The sequence below is a fragment of the Zonotrichia albicollis genome, chromosome 12 (genome assembly GCF_047830755.1).
Source record: "Zonotrichia albicollis isolate bZonAlb1 chromosome 12, bZonAlb1.hap1, whole genome shotgun sequence".
NCBI lineage: Eukaryota > Metazoa > Chordata > Aves > Passeriformes > Passerellidae > Zonotrichia > Zonotrichia albicollis.
In genome coordinates, this window is record NC_133830.1 from 16,278,654 (window position 1) to 16,292,501 (window position 13,848).

The window sequence follows — 13,848 nt, forward strand, 5'->3', positions numbered from 1 at the left end:
TGGGATTGCAGGATTTGCCAGTGCAGCCCAGTCCTGACCAGAGATGGCTCCTGAGCTCCCTTTCCTGTCACTGTACACAAACAGCAAAGCTGCTGCACTCTCAGCTCTCCAGGGTGCTCAGACTCCATCAGTGGCTGCTGGAGGTGCTTAGACTCTCACTCTTGTGCCATGGAATGTGTATTCTACAGAACAAAATTGCAATCAATGTATACTCTGCATAATAGGAATTAAAACTGGAAAAATTATCTGTGCAAATGATCTTACACCTCTAAAACAGTACTTTTCATCAATGTGTTCAAGGACCTTTCCAAAGTGTTTAGTAAAAGAGCAATAAGTATGTGCTTTTTTGAATAACCATTTTATCTGATTCTATCTTATGATAATTTCTTAATTATGAAATGCTTCTGAGATAAGATAGTTCTGTGATTTTCAGGTCTTCTCCCAGGCTTGTGTTCATCTTGACTTTTAATCTATTTCTTCATTTCCTTGCCCTACCTCACCACACCACAGTATCTTTCTAAAACTCTCCTCTTTCCCTAAGGCAAGCAGCCCATATCTTAGATAATTCAAGGGATCCCTGCCTTTTCCTGTTATCTCTGTTACTTCTAAGGGTTCAGCTGTCTCCTTGTGTAAGATATCAAAATTACCCAGGCTTGGGTTTTACATCTGCTGTCATATCCCAGCAAAGGTGAGAAACCGCTTGCTCTGGAGATCAAAGCTCACTCAGGCAAACCTCAGCCTGTGCACATGTTAGAAACATTCCTGGGTCTGAATTAAAATGTAGCTACACTCTATAAGGTTGTTATTTTTGTTAAATACCTCATTCTCTGTGGCCTGTGAGGTTGGCAGCTGAATTAAATAACTTATTACTGGCAGACAGGGATCCTTGATTGCAGTGGTTTGGGGCTTGTTGTGATGGTGTTTGGGTCTTTTAACACACAATCAGACCTTTCTGGAAACCAGCATTGTAAAGAACTAATCATTATTGTAGAGTGACTCTCTTCCATACCCAATACAGGTGAGAGAATTTAGAGATGATTTTCTAAAAAGCCATTCAGTTAGAATTAGAATGAAATTATGTTGTGTATCAGTCAGGATCATTTAGGAAGCTCAGAAGGATGTGGGAAATAGCCACAAATATCCACCCTGTGGATGCAGTCCTAAGAGTAACCAGTAAATGTGTTTTATCCTCTCCTGATCCTAGGAGATGTACATGGATTCTCTGCAGAGGAATCATCTGAAAACTTCCTCACAGGGGTTGGGGCTTTTGATTGTTTGCTCCATGTCATAGTAAGAATTTCTTGCCTTGTAAAAAGCCTGTGCTGTACAAACTGAAATGCAAGGCCATCTGGGCCCACATTTTTTGTCTTTTGCCTGTGACACTTTATTTGTGAAATTGGAAAAGCAACTAAAGTGTGAACCCATCAATATGTTCGTGCCCTGCCGTTTTCTGATGTTTTGACAGCTGCCCTTTGAAAAAATAATTCTTTAAATTGCTGTTAATTAGAACTGGTAATCTGATGGTGTAATAAAATTCCCCCTGTCAAAGCACAGATATTTTCAGGAATCTATTGCTCTCTAGAGCATTAAGTATTACCTCCAAGTGTTTTTGCTTTTTGAAATGTCTTGTCAGGCATTTCTGAGATTAAAACTATGTCAAATCCCTTTTAGTGTGGAACTTCATGTCTCCAAGACATGCAAGATAAAGGCTGCCATATGTTACCCTGCTATGTTGGGTGATGGAGAAAGCCTAGAAAGTGTGTTCCCTTCTTGGTGCAGCAGCAAAATCAAGCCTGAGAGGAAATGCTAAGGATGGTTTGTGTGGCTTCATTTTCTGGCTCTGGAGAGACAGATCTGCTGCTCAGCAGCATCCCAAACAGTGGCTCTGCAGCTCCCTGCATCTGCTGCCCTGGGAAATGCAGAGCTGCTTTTAGAGAGCAAGGAGGTACAGCCATGAATTTGTTACTTGCCTGCTGTAATTCAGCAATGTAACACAATTGGGAAGGGATTGAAACTTCTCCTTAGGATCAATTCCCTTCCTGCCTAGTTCTGAGTCACTGTGCCAGCTTCTGTTGTGCTGTGTGGCACCATAGTCTGGAGTTGCATTGCCATCATAATCTCACTGGCTTTGGGTTCTCAAGTCACATGAGAAAGAAATTCCCTGTGGGATTTAAGGTTCATGTTTTAGCTTTCAGCAAAATGCAGGTTTTAATTCTAAATTGGTTCAGATTAGGGATGACAGATCTTAGATGTCCACAGTTTAAATTTCTTCCTCTCTTTATACAAAAAGAGCATTATTTCCTTTCACAGTGGTTACTATACCATGTAGTTGAGGAGCTTTTTAAAGAAAACCACAGGATTGTATCAGAATCAGACTGTTGCAGTTAATTTTTGTGTGAGTAGTACCTGACAGTGAGGTGGCAGCAGCTGTCCCTGCAGAGCACAAGGAGCCTTTTTGCATCAGCCTAAACCAGAGATGAATATTCTCCCAGTACACAGTATCTGTTTAAAGTCTTGTCTGGGAGGTGAGGGGCATAGGCAAAACTGGTTTTTAGGAAGAAATGTTTCTTAGACCTTTCCTGTAACTAAAAAAAATAAAAATGCAGGAGGAATGTATCAGAAGTTCCTGGTTGTTTATGAAGTTATCAGTGAAACGTACAACATACCAGGGAAATTGCAATTAAGGTGGCTTCTGACATGTGAATGCAAAATTCTGCAGTAATGAGTTATTGAAAAGTATCCTATGTGTTTTTCTTTATTTATTTCTTTTTTAAACTTTTCTCAGAGTCAATAACACTTACTTGTCTTCATTAACTTCAGCTTTGCTTTTGCTCTTCTGTAGGTTCTCCTTTTCCTGTTTGGTTTTTCTTGAAGCTCATTTTTAAAATTCTTGTCCTGTTTTTCTGTAACATAGGATTTCAGAGTTTTCATCCACATTTATAGTTGCAGGCACTTATGTTGGAATGTCTCTCTTTTTTCTAATCTTTCAGGATCTCAGCAGCAAGGACATGAAGAGGGATTTGTACATAGTTGCCCATGTAATCCGAATAGGTACAGTATGATTTAGTGCTTGGAATATATGTAATAAACAGAGCTCTTAGAGTATTTTTAAATGTATGTTGTAATTAGCTGACTTTATAATGATTTATACATTTAGAAAACTCAGTCATAGACTGATTGACATTCAGACCATATGGAGCTAAGTGTTAGAAAGTTACTGATGACTGTTTAGCAGTGATTTTGTTTTTCTGAGTCTGAAACTGAATTTTTGATTAAACACTACATCTACAGGAGAGGGACAAAGTAGAAAGGCTTTTTGTTCAATGACTAAAAATTTCAAATGAGATCTTTTTACTGGTGCTGTAGCTGGGTTGCAGGGCAGGACATCAGCCTGTCTGACCATCCACATCGAGTCAATCAGAGGCTGTTAGACAAATATATGCCAAGATTTGTTTGCTGCTGTAGGAGTCTGTGGTGCAAGTACATATTTTACCTGTGTTAAGTATAACTTATTTTAAATATTGGACCTAAAATGTTAGCAGTGTATAGTGGGAGCAGCAGAGTTTCCTCAGCTGTGTTACTGGGAACAAGTGAGAAGTGCGGTGCCATTCGTGTGTTTCAGGTGACAGAAGAATGGCCAGGCAGTGTTTGCAAGGAAATTCACTGCTCACCCCCATTACCAGCCACAGGCACCTTTTCTGAAGTACAGCAGCTCTGAGCAGAGCTTTGTGTGTTGTGCTGGGAATGGCAGAGAGCCTTCAGAGCCACAAATGTGTCAGGGAGGTCGGGGTTGCATTATCTGACTTCCCCTGTCATAAGAGCCTACATGTCAGAATTATTGCTCTGTTATCACTTGAGGTGATAAATGAAGCCTGTGGAAAGATGCTGTATTAACCTTGATGCAAGGGCTGGACAAATTATTATATGTAATGTTACAAGTTCACTTTGATTATCACAGTGATTTTTCTGGCCTTGGCATCTTTTGCTCTATTTAAAAACTGCCTCAATAATAGGCTGTTAATCACTGAGCAGCTTTGTACCTCAGAATTTTCCTTCCTGTGCTCCAAGAAGGGTCCATCCAACCATGATAAACACCCAATATATAATATTACAAGTATTATATACAATATATAATAAAGCAGATGAATAACATGAGAATTTGTGCCAACAGTGCACTGTAAGGAAGGAGCACAGTGGATCTCTGTGGGTCAGACTGATGAGCACAGCCATATTCTTGGCTCATCCACAGATGATTTGTAGTCAGCCCAGCTGGATGCAAATATGTGTCATGGAGCTGCAAATCAGAGCTGGCCAGACATGATGCTTTTCACTTTGCCCTTGGCTGGTTTTGGCTGAGTGAGGTGTAGTTGCAAATGGACCTCTGGGTTTGAAAAGTTTGAGTGAAAAGCTGTAGTGGGTTGACACCAGGTGCCCTCCAAGCTTCTCTGTCACTCCCCTCATCAGCAGGATGGGGCTGGGGAGTAAGTAAGATGGAAGAAGATTCATGGGTGAGGATAAAGGCAGTCTGATAAAGCAAAGGCCATGAGCAGAAGCAAAGGAAAGCAAAAGATTAATTCTCTTCTTTCCAGCAGCCATCAATGTGCAGTCACTTCCCAGGAAGCCAGGCTTCAGTCTGGATAAAGCCAAACCTCCCAGTGACCAATGTCCCCTCTCCTTTCCCTTGTGCTGCTGAGCAGATGTCACAAGGTTTGGGACATCCCTTGGCCAGTGTGGGTCAGCTGTCCTGGCTGTGTCCCCTCCCAGGCTCCTGGAGAGGAGGCAGCCCTGGTGCTGTGCCAGTCCTGCCCAGCATCCCTGGGCTGTCACCAGCACAGCCCAGCACGTGGGGCTGGGGCAAAAGCACCTCCAGAGCCAGGCAGGAGTGTCAGCTGCAGCCTGCAGCTGCAAGTGCTGGCTGTGGGGAGCACAGCAGGCAGGATGTGGCCGTGTGTCTGTCCCTGATGTCTGAGTGTCCCTCCCTGCAGGCCGCATGCTGCTCAATGACTCCAAGAAAGGGCCCCCCCACCTGCACTACCGGCGCCCCTACGGCTGCGCCGTGCTCAGCGTCATGGACGTGCTCCAGTCCCTCTCGGAAATCAAGGAGGAAAAGGACTTTGTGCTCAAAGTTTACACGTGAGTAACTCCTAGAAGGAAGGTTTTTGCTTCTTTATTATTCCAGCAGCTCATAAAAACTAATGAATATTATCCACAGATGTTTCAGGTGTGTGAAATGCATCAGAAGTTCTTGAATATTGCCCAAATCTGTGTGACTTGCAAAGCTGCTCTTTTATTAATGTGAATTATTTAAAATCTGCTGAGCTCAAACCCAAAGAAATGTGCTGCATTTCATCTGATGAAGGGAATAATAACTCATGCCTCATCTGCTATTTCTTACCACTCGTGGTAACCAACAAAAGAAGTAGAAAACAACTGAAGTCAACAGTGTGTGACCAAAATTCTCAAAACAAATCAATGTTTTTCGAGCAGGAATCTGTCTTCAGTTATTTGTGATTTTGAACTTTGAACTAACATTCTTATTATGAAATGTGGTCTCACAGTTGTAATAAAGAGGCCACAGACAAACTGTCTGGAGACTGCAGGGAATATTTAAATCCCTTGTCAGTGAGGATAAATACTGGCAAGATCTGCTTTGCAGATGGGCTGAGGCACAGCTGACACTGCTTTGTGGGCTGTGGCCACTGTTGAGAGTAACAAGATAATTTGGTGGGTTATGGAACTTTGTCATTCTTTGGGATGTGCATTCAGCAGCAGAAAATGTGACCTTTGAGGGAAACTAAATGAAAAAATGTCTTGCTGTTCACTGAAGATTATTGGGTGTCTCTTCATACATTAGAAATCTCTTAAGTCCAAACAAAAGTCTCTCAGAGTCAGCTCTTTCATTACTCTTTTGCCGAAAGTTATGAAAACTGTAGCAAAAATGTCAAGTTATAGGGAAGAAAATGGTCCTCTTTCTTCTCTCTGTTGGTAGAACCTGGCCAGTCTTGGCCTTTTGTCACATTCAGTCCCAGCTTATCTCAGAGCAGTGGGTTTAGCTATATAGTTCTGTTGGCTTTGTAGATATGGTGTTAATGTATTGCAACTGCAACACTTTGAATGTTTACAGAAATGGAACATTCTGATTATTAGATTTGTTTTGTCGCCCATTTAATGCTTCTTTAGCTTCTGAAAAATAGAACAGAAAAGCCTTGTTGAAACACTGGACTTTGTCAGTGACAAGTGGAGTCACACAGCCCTTTAGAGCAACCCAAAGTCTTGGTGAAGTGATGGAATAAAAATCTCAGGAAAAGAGCTTCCCTTTTCTTGCTGCTCATCTGCAGAGTTCTGTTAATGTGGATTCCCTTCACAGCACCCAGAGCACCAACAGTTTCTGCCCAAACTCCTCAGCAGATTTGCACCAGCTGTTCCTCACGTGGGCAGGGAGAGCCCCTGGCTGAATTCAGCTCTGTAATCAGATGTTTGTAATTCTTTATCACCATTATCACTCTCCTGGGCTGCTGTAAGCCCTGTGCATCGTTCTTTTATGTTGCTGCTGTTTGCAGTGTTCTGTGTAAACCTCCAGCAGAAATATTCAGGGGGGAGCATGGATATATCTGAGGGGCACCAGCTCGTTCCCTTTGCAGCTTTGATGGCTGTTGGTCTTCCATGACACAGTTGTCACAGATTTGTCTCCTGCATCTTCTCTTTGCACATTCCTTTAGCTAACCTCCTTTTCCTCTTCATTGGCTGCAATTGAACTGACAGGGTTTTGTCCTTTGGAAATTTCAAGTTGAATATGAGTGCTTTAACAGCACTGAACTGATTTTCTTACCTGCTGCTCTTATTTTGATTACTGTTGAAATGCCTCAGGCCAACTTCTAAACACCATAAAGATGAAGTAAGGAGAGAGGTGTATTTGTACTTTTCAAGGAGCAGGAAAAAGCATTCCTTTTATACACTATGTGCTTAAAGCTTACAGCTGCCACAAATGAGGCAGCTAGAAAAGCCTTTTCACAGGGAGAAGCTGGAAAAAATTTGAAAGACTGAAAACCTAACAAAGGCTGAAACAAATACATGGTCTGTAAATGGAGACTTCTGCTGAATCCACAAGAGAATGCTTATGGGAGGGGAAAAAAGAAATCAATTTACTTCACCAATCTTTCTCAGCTTGCCTTATTATTGTTAAAGATTTATGTCTGAAAAATATTTTTTTCTCACAATTGAGATTTTTCTCTTTGTTAATCCCACAGTCATGTTAAAATCTCCCTAAGAGGATAGAGTACCACAGCTGTAGCTATAAGCTCATTATGCAAAAGCATACTTTTATTATTCTTTTTAATATATATGTAAAATAATTTAAGTGAGATGAAAGTTACATTCTCAGTCCATTTTTTCTGAAGTAACTTAATATTTTGATTAATTTTTATCTTTATTAAAATTTTTTGCTCACTGAACATTAGTCTTTGTGTTCATCTTACAATTCCCCTGAAAACTTCATGCATTTCTCTTCCATATTCACGTTTTCTGGGGGTTTTTTTCTGTCCTATTTTCTTTGAATTTTTTTTTCCTCTTTCTCCAGCCCCAGATCTTGAAATTCTTCTCTGTTAATGCCTGAATGCCTTTCCCTTTTGCTGCTCTATTGTTGCTGTTTGCCCAGCTGGACAAGAGCTCCCATCCCATTGCTGTCCCCAGCTGCTGTGGGATGGAAAACATTCCAAATGTGCATTTGCTGCACAACCAGCCAGCCTCAAAGGTGAAGGATGGCTCGGGAGTGAATTCTTATTTAAAGGAGAAATAGATTCTTTTGTCCACTTGGTATTTGGACAAGTGAAATGTGAGCACAGTAAGACACATTCCAAGTGTTTCCAGGCCAGCCTGTCCAAGCTGGGAGAAGATCTTCCTTCCTGGCACTCAGGAAATGCAAAGTGCAGCTTCCACCAGCACTTGGTACAAAACTGGCTTCAAACTGCCTTCAAGTTGATTTTTGGGATGATTTGGTTGCAGGTTAATTTGCAGGCATAAGTTACTGGTGGCTGAAACCTCTTTTAACTTGCACTGCATAGCAGTAAAAAATCACCTCAAGTTAGACATTTGTCTGTAACTGTGAGGATGGTTTAGAGTTTGTACTGTAGATTCTCTCTCTACTTTTAGGAGAATCTTATTTAAGTAGGATAAATGGCTTCTAATGTGTTGACAATGTGAAGATAATTTTTATTTTTTCTTGATGAGCTGAATTATCACACAACACTACAATTATTGGCAGGGTGTCCTGTCCATTAATGCCTCAGCTCTGTTGTGTTTTGGTTTTGAGGGATTGTTTTGGGGGTGCAAATAGAGTCAATTGACCATCCTGGGAAGTTCTGCTGGGTCACTTCGTGCTGATCTGCCTTGTGTGACCTTGTGGGATGTGGTGTCTCCTCCCAGAAGGGACTCAGTACTTCCAGGAGTGGGCAGTAGAGCAAGTGAAATGTTCTGTGTTTCATTTGTTCCAAGTTGTCTCTGTTCCTTTTGCAGTTCTAAGAACATTTGGGGGTGTCAGTAATTGTGCCATCACAGGCTTTGGGGGTTACCTAATTATTCTTGGCAGCACATGGTTTTGCAAGACTGAAGCTGTAGGAAATTACCAGTTCCTACTTGTAGATAGCCTGAATTCCTCCTGCCATGCTGTTCTTCAGTTACATAATGCAGCAAGCAAAAACATCCCCACTGTCTTCACAGGGCTGCTGTGTGTCCTACCCTGGCTGTGCTGACATGTTGTACTCTTGGGGGGAGGCAAAAAAGGGAAAAAATGGAAATATCCTTGGAGAAGTTTTACAAAGTAGTTCTTTTCTCGAAACCCCTAGGAGCTGAAAGCTTGGAGTATTAGCTTTACTTTTTTTTTAACCTTTAAGAGTCAATAGGACAGAAGTTTAATTAAATGGTTTAATCCAATTGCTTTTCAGGAGAAATGAGATTCACTATTGCTGCTGAGTTAAAAATTGCTGACTTTGTGGGGTATCATTGAATCTTGCCGTGGTAATTTAGGTAAAGCACAGATGTATTTAAAATGCAGTTAGACTTGAGCATCACACTGCTTTGCCTTTCTTTTTAAACCAGTAGCACTCTTTGGGGTAAAGGTGCCATTTTTTTCCCACGGGAGAAGATGATCTGGCTCACCTTCCATTCAAAGCTTGACAAAGGAGGTCACTTCTTTGCCTTTCTGTCCCCAGGGTGAGGTCTCTCCCATCCTGTGGGACAGCAGCCTATGGCCTCAGAGTGTGGGGATGGTTTCCTTGGTTCCTGTCTCAGTGGCACTGCAGTTCCTGCATGTTGTGCTTTGCATCCTGAACAGAAGTGCAGCACTCATTTCTACATGACAATTCAGATAGAACATCCAGAGCTTTCTTCATGCTCTCATAATCTGAAGAGTGGAACAATGGCTTTTATGACAGAAGAGTCACCACCAGCTCCAAAGTGTCCATTGAAGGGACATAACTATTAGAGAATATTTTGTTTCCTTCCACTTTTAAAAATAAGAGTTATGTGGAATTTCTCTCATGCATCTGACCCCTACAAGCTTTCATATTATCCCTACAGCAGAGTTGACTGTTGTGTTCTAAGATGGTTCAGTGAAAGCATTTAACTGGAATTAATGTTCTTTTGTTCTAGGTGTACCAATGAGAACGAATGGTGCCAGATCCACGAAAACATCATCCGCAAGTCCAGCACCAAATACACAGCCCCCAGCTCCAACTATGGTAAATACCTCTGGGGCTTGTCAGAGCCACAGCTGAACATCTCCTCTAGAAAACAGCTGATTATTTGTAGCAGAGAAATGCACTGAGATGGGAGGTTTTCCTTTGGTAGCTAATGACAGATAAATAGGGAAAGTAAAGCCTGTCTTATCTGTTTACCTCATGTAATGATGTATGCAGCTGCTAATTCAGAGATATCACTGCTCTCCCATTCCCAATGAAGCAGCTGATAGGGTACAGTTCAGCTTCATTACAGCCAGTTCTGCATTCATTACCAAGTGCCTGAATCATGCTGATGTCCAAGTACTGAATTTGTCTTAATTTTGCTTGTGTGCATATTGAGACACTAGTGGAATATGCAGTGCACAGTCCCATACAAGAGATTAAGCACAACAATAAGCAAATAAAACATTTTGCAGATATGGAATTTTACTGTGTGTAAAGCTGGTTTCATTCCCTGCTGCTCCTCCTGCTACAGTTAAAGTTATCCACTAGTCATTTTTAAAAGATCTTCCTAAATTCTTTGTAACTCTGAAAACTTGAGTAACATGTCTGAACTTCCAAATTTGCTCCACTCCTTTTATACTGGAATTCTTAAAATTTATTTTCATTGGTTTGTTTTTTAATAGCAATCAAGGATATAAAATGAACAAGTTTTCCTGTAAATGGCAAAAATAGTCAAGGCTGATTTCTAATGAACATTTCTCTTGTGTGCTGTGAAACCTTCTGTACACACAGACACCCTCATACCTGGTATTCAAAGGGCTTGGATGTTTTCCATGCTTACAGAGCCTGTGTTTTCCCTGCCTACCCAGCTGGGCAGTTGCAAGTCCATGTTTTGGCAGCTTTTGAGTACATACATGCTGACTGTCCAGCTGGCTGGTTGGCCTTTCTTTTCTTTCATTTTAAGGCTTTATCCTCTTTTTTTTCATCCCATCTCCTAGAATTCATGCAATGTATACAATCTTCATGTAATCTGGGTATCTACTTATTTGCCGGATTTGACTGAAGCCAAACAACAGGCTTGAAAATTATTTCAGGGGGAGAAGGCAGGAAGTGGGTGGGAGGTACATGATACTCCTGGTTTTGTTTCCCTGGTAACTTCTCTGAGAAAATGGTGACTAAATATTGGTCACAAAGCCCAGATATGGAGCCTAGGAAAGAGCCTGACTTTGGCTCATGTGAAAATGTTCATCCAAGGCAGGGTTTGGTTTGGTGTGTTCTGGGCAGTGAACAGAGAGGACAGAGAGAGCTCTTGACCAAGTGACACTGAAGGAGATGGAGAATGTGGAAAATGGCTCTGTGCAGGTAATTCTCGTGGGTATGAGGAGCTGGTAGTGTGTGCTCAGCAGGTGAGACTGGGCTTCAATGGCTGAGCTCAGTCCTGGTGTTCTTTCATATGGTAATGCTGAACTGCATCATTTTACCAGTTCACTCTCCTGTGTTGTAAATTAAAACCAGGTGGAGAAAACAGCTGGACTGAGATGAAGTGTGGAATTATTCCTAGCTCAGATGATCCACTGAATCACAGAGCTGGTTGCTGAAGTCAGTTTGGCCAGTTGGCACTCCTCAAACATGTTGAGGAACTGTTGGGAATTTCATTAAAATCATCAGCCCTCTATGGAGCAGTTAAAGAAATTAGTGGAAAATATATACTTTGAGATTTACATTTTTTCATGGTATAAAGCAAAGTTAAAGGTGCTTTAGAGATGTTCCAGAGCTTTGTGTGGTTGGTGCTCCCTCAGACAGAGGTGTTGTAACCTGCTGCATGTGAAGGAAAGAAATAATGGTACTTTCTGTACCTGGGACATGTCTGCAAAATGAAGTATTCTGACTGTTAGGAGTTGTATTTTAATATAATTCTGTGTGCTTAACTGGTACCTTATAACAATTTTGTTTCCTCCATTTCAATTCTCAAGTGCTCCAAGGGAGAAAAGAACTGTTTATATTTTGTATTCAATTAACTGTGGAGAAAACATTAGTTTACCTGCATGCTTTGTACACACAGAATCTAATTCTTAGGTCAGAAACAATGAACCTCTTTGGTTTTTTTCCCCAGGACTTATAATATCTCTTCAGCTTCTTCGTGGTGACATGGAGCAGATCCGAAGGGAAAACCCCATGATCTTTAACAGAGGTGTTTCTGTCACCAGGAAGCTGGGATTTCCTGATGTTATCATGCCAGGTAAGCAGAGCAGCTCCAAGCTGAAATATTGGTCATTCTTTTCTCCTACTCTCCCAATCGAGTGCAGCTGGGATGGACACTTTACTTGAGTGGGATTTGTAACAGAGTTGTCCTATTTATCAGTAAATGCCAGATTTGGAGGGGCAAATGCTAAAGCATTGTCAGGAACAGACATTCCAGTGAGAGGTGTTAAAACCACAGGGATAGAAGGGGATCTGGAAGGATTGCTCTGATACTCCCCACAACCCCTGCCAGTTAATATCCCTTTTTTACACCCAGCATAGAGATGTTTCTTTTTAAATGCATCAAATTTTTTCTTCCCAGCAATCCAAACCCTGGAAAAAATGAGTTTCCACTTTGCAACCTTGATGTTTTTGAGTTTGTGTGATCCTTTTGCAATGAGAAGCAGAGAAGGTGCAGGTCAGGTTTTCCCTCTGGCCTCACAGAGCAGCTGCTCCATGGCTGCAGCCCTGCTGTGCTTGCTCTGCTCCTCCCCTCTGGAGCAGCAGCTGGAGATGCTTCTTGGCTTGGCAGCCCCAGCACAGGCAAGAGTTCATTTGAGAAGAGCCCAGAGTGTGGGCAGTCATGCAGCCACATAAAACCTGGTGTTACAGTGGCTTGGCTTTTGCAGTGTGCTAAGAAATGGGTTTGCTAATTAGTAGCATTTGAACTATTACTTCATTGCTGTGGTGAGCAAGCCCAAGGATGACTTTACAGGCATGGGAGATTTGATGAAAGCATAATGGGAAAAGCATTAGATTTTATTACTCAAAAGGCTGCAGTGAGACATCAGTACCAGAAGCAGTTCTGGCCTCATTATGGGAGCTCTTCAGAAACCACAATAAAATAGGGAGTAGGTGGGAAGCCTTTCTAGAAACTAAAGAGTCAAAGGATTCAGAACAACATGTGTATATTTACTAATGAGCTTGAAAATAGTGGTAACAGAGCAGCAGAGGATGTGGGCTATAAAGCCAATTATAAGTTTTGGTTCTTAATGACCTCATAGCAGTTCCAGGCATAACCTAAAGCAATCAAATAGGGAAAAGATGAATTATTGCAAGGTGATCTACTGTAATTGAGATCACAGCTGGATGTGTCACATTTACACACGTGTGCAAGGGAGTTGATTCTCCTGCAAGAACTGCTTGATCCTCCATTTCTGTGGCTGAAGCTGTACCTCAGGTGGCTCAGGCCACTGCAGCTGAAAGAACAGTTTTGTGTCCTCAGTGTTCCCTGAGTAACTTTTCTTTATTTTCTGGGCCCTGACCCCTCTGCATGTGCACAGTGTGTCCCCTGTATTTCTGCTTTGGGCCAGGGCTAGAGCAAACAGGTCAGCAGTGCTCATACAAAAAATGCTCCTGCCCTAAGATTTTAAAATTCTCTGTTCACTGCAGCTAATCCAAATTTCCAGATTCTCTTTGTGAGAACCACAGTTCTTTCTGGGGGACACACTGGGGTTTTAAGATAGTAACCTTTTTGGAATTGTACTCATACATTTATGCACACACACATATATATATATATATGCTCAAAATGCTGATAGATATAAGCAAATGTGTGAAAGGATCACCATTCTGCTATTAAATGCTTCCTACCTCTCTACAGGGTCTGGGCACAGAACTTCTCCTTGATTCCAGGTGTGCCACAAGAGTTTTTCATATATAGAGTTTAGATGCAAAGCTTTAGGCATTGTGGGAATAATGCTGCTATTTGTGAGGAAAGGCAGCTTGTACTTGTCTGTAAACACCAAGGAAGAAAAGCAAAGCAGTTGAGGAAGTGTGAATCAACTTTCACTGTAGTTATAAATGAGGACATTGCCAGAGTAGAGAGGAGCTGTGAGGAAAGGGATAGTCGTGAATGGGGCTCCAAACAAAGGCTTTCACTATCCTGGGTATTCCCCAGAACAATGAAATCTCTGGAAAATGAGGAGAT

At 41.6% G+C, this 13,848-nt stretch overlaps 1 protein-coding gene across 11 annotated transcripts in view; it reads left to right on the plus strand.

The window, feature by feature from the left end:
- DOCK3 (dedicator of cytokinesis 3) overlaps positions 1-13,848 on the plus strand; it is a 184,913-nt gene that overhangs the window by 94,387 nt on the left and 76,678 nt on the right. For all 11 annotated transcript variants that reach the window (XM_074550057.1, XM_026792412.2, XM_026792415.2 and 8 more), the window contains exons 11-14: positions 2,991-3,051; positions 4,986-5,133; positions 9,646-9,734; positions 11,791-11,916. In XM_074550057.1, coding sequence (XP_074406158.1) covers positions 2,991-3,051; positions 4,986-5,133; positions 9,646-9,734; positions 11,791-11,916 — 424 coding nt within the window. The remainder of the gene's footprint in view (positions 1-2,990; positions 3,052-4,985; positions 5,134-9,645; positions 9,735-11,790; positions 11,917-13,848) is intronic.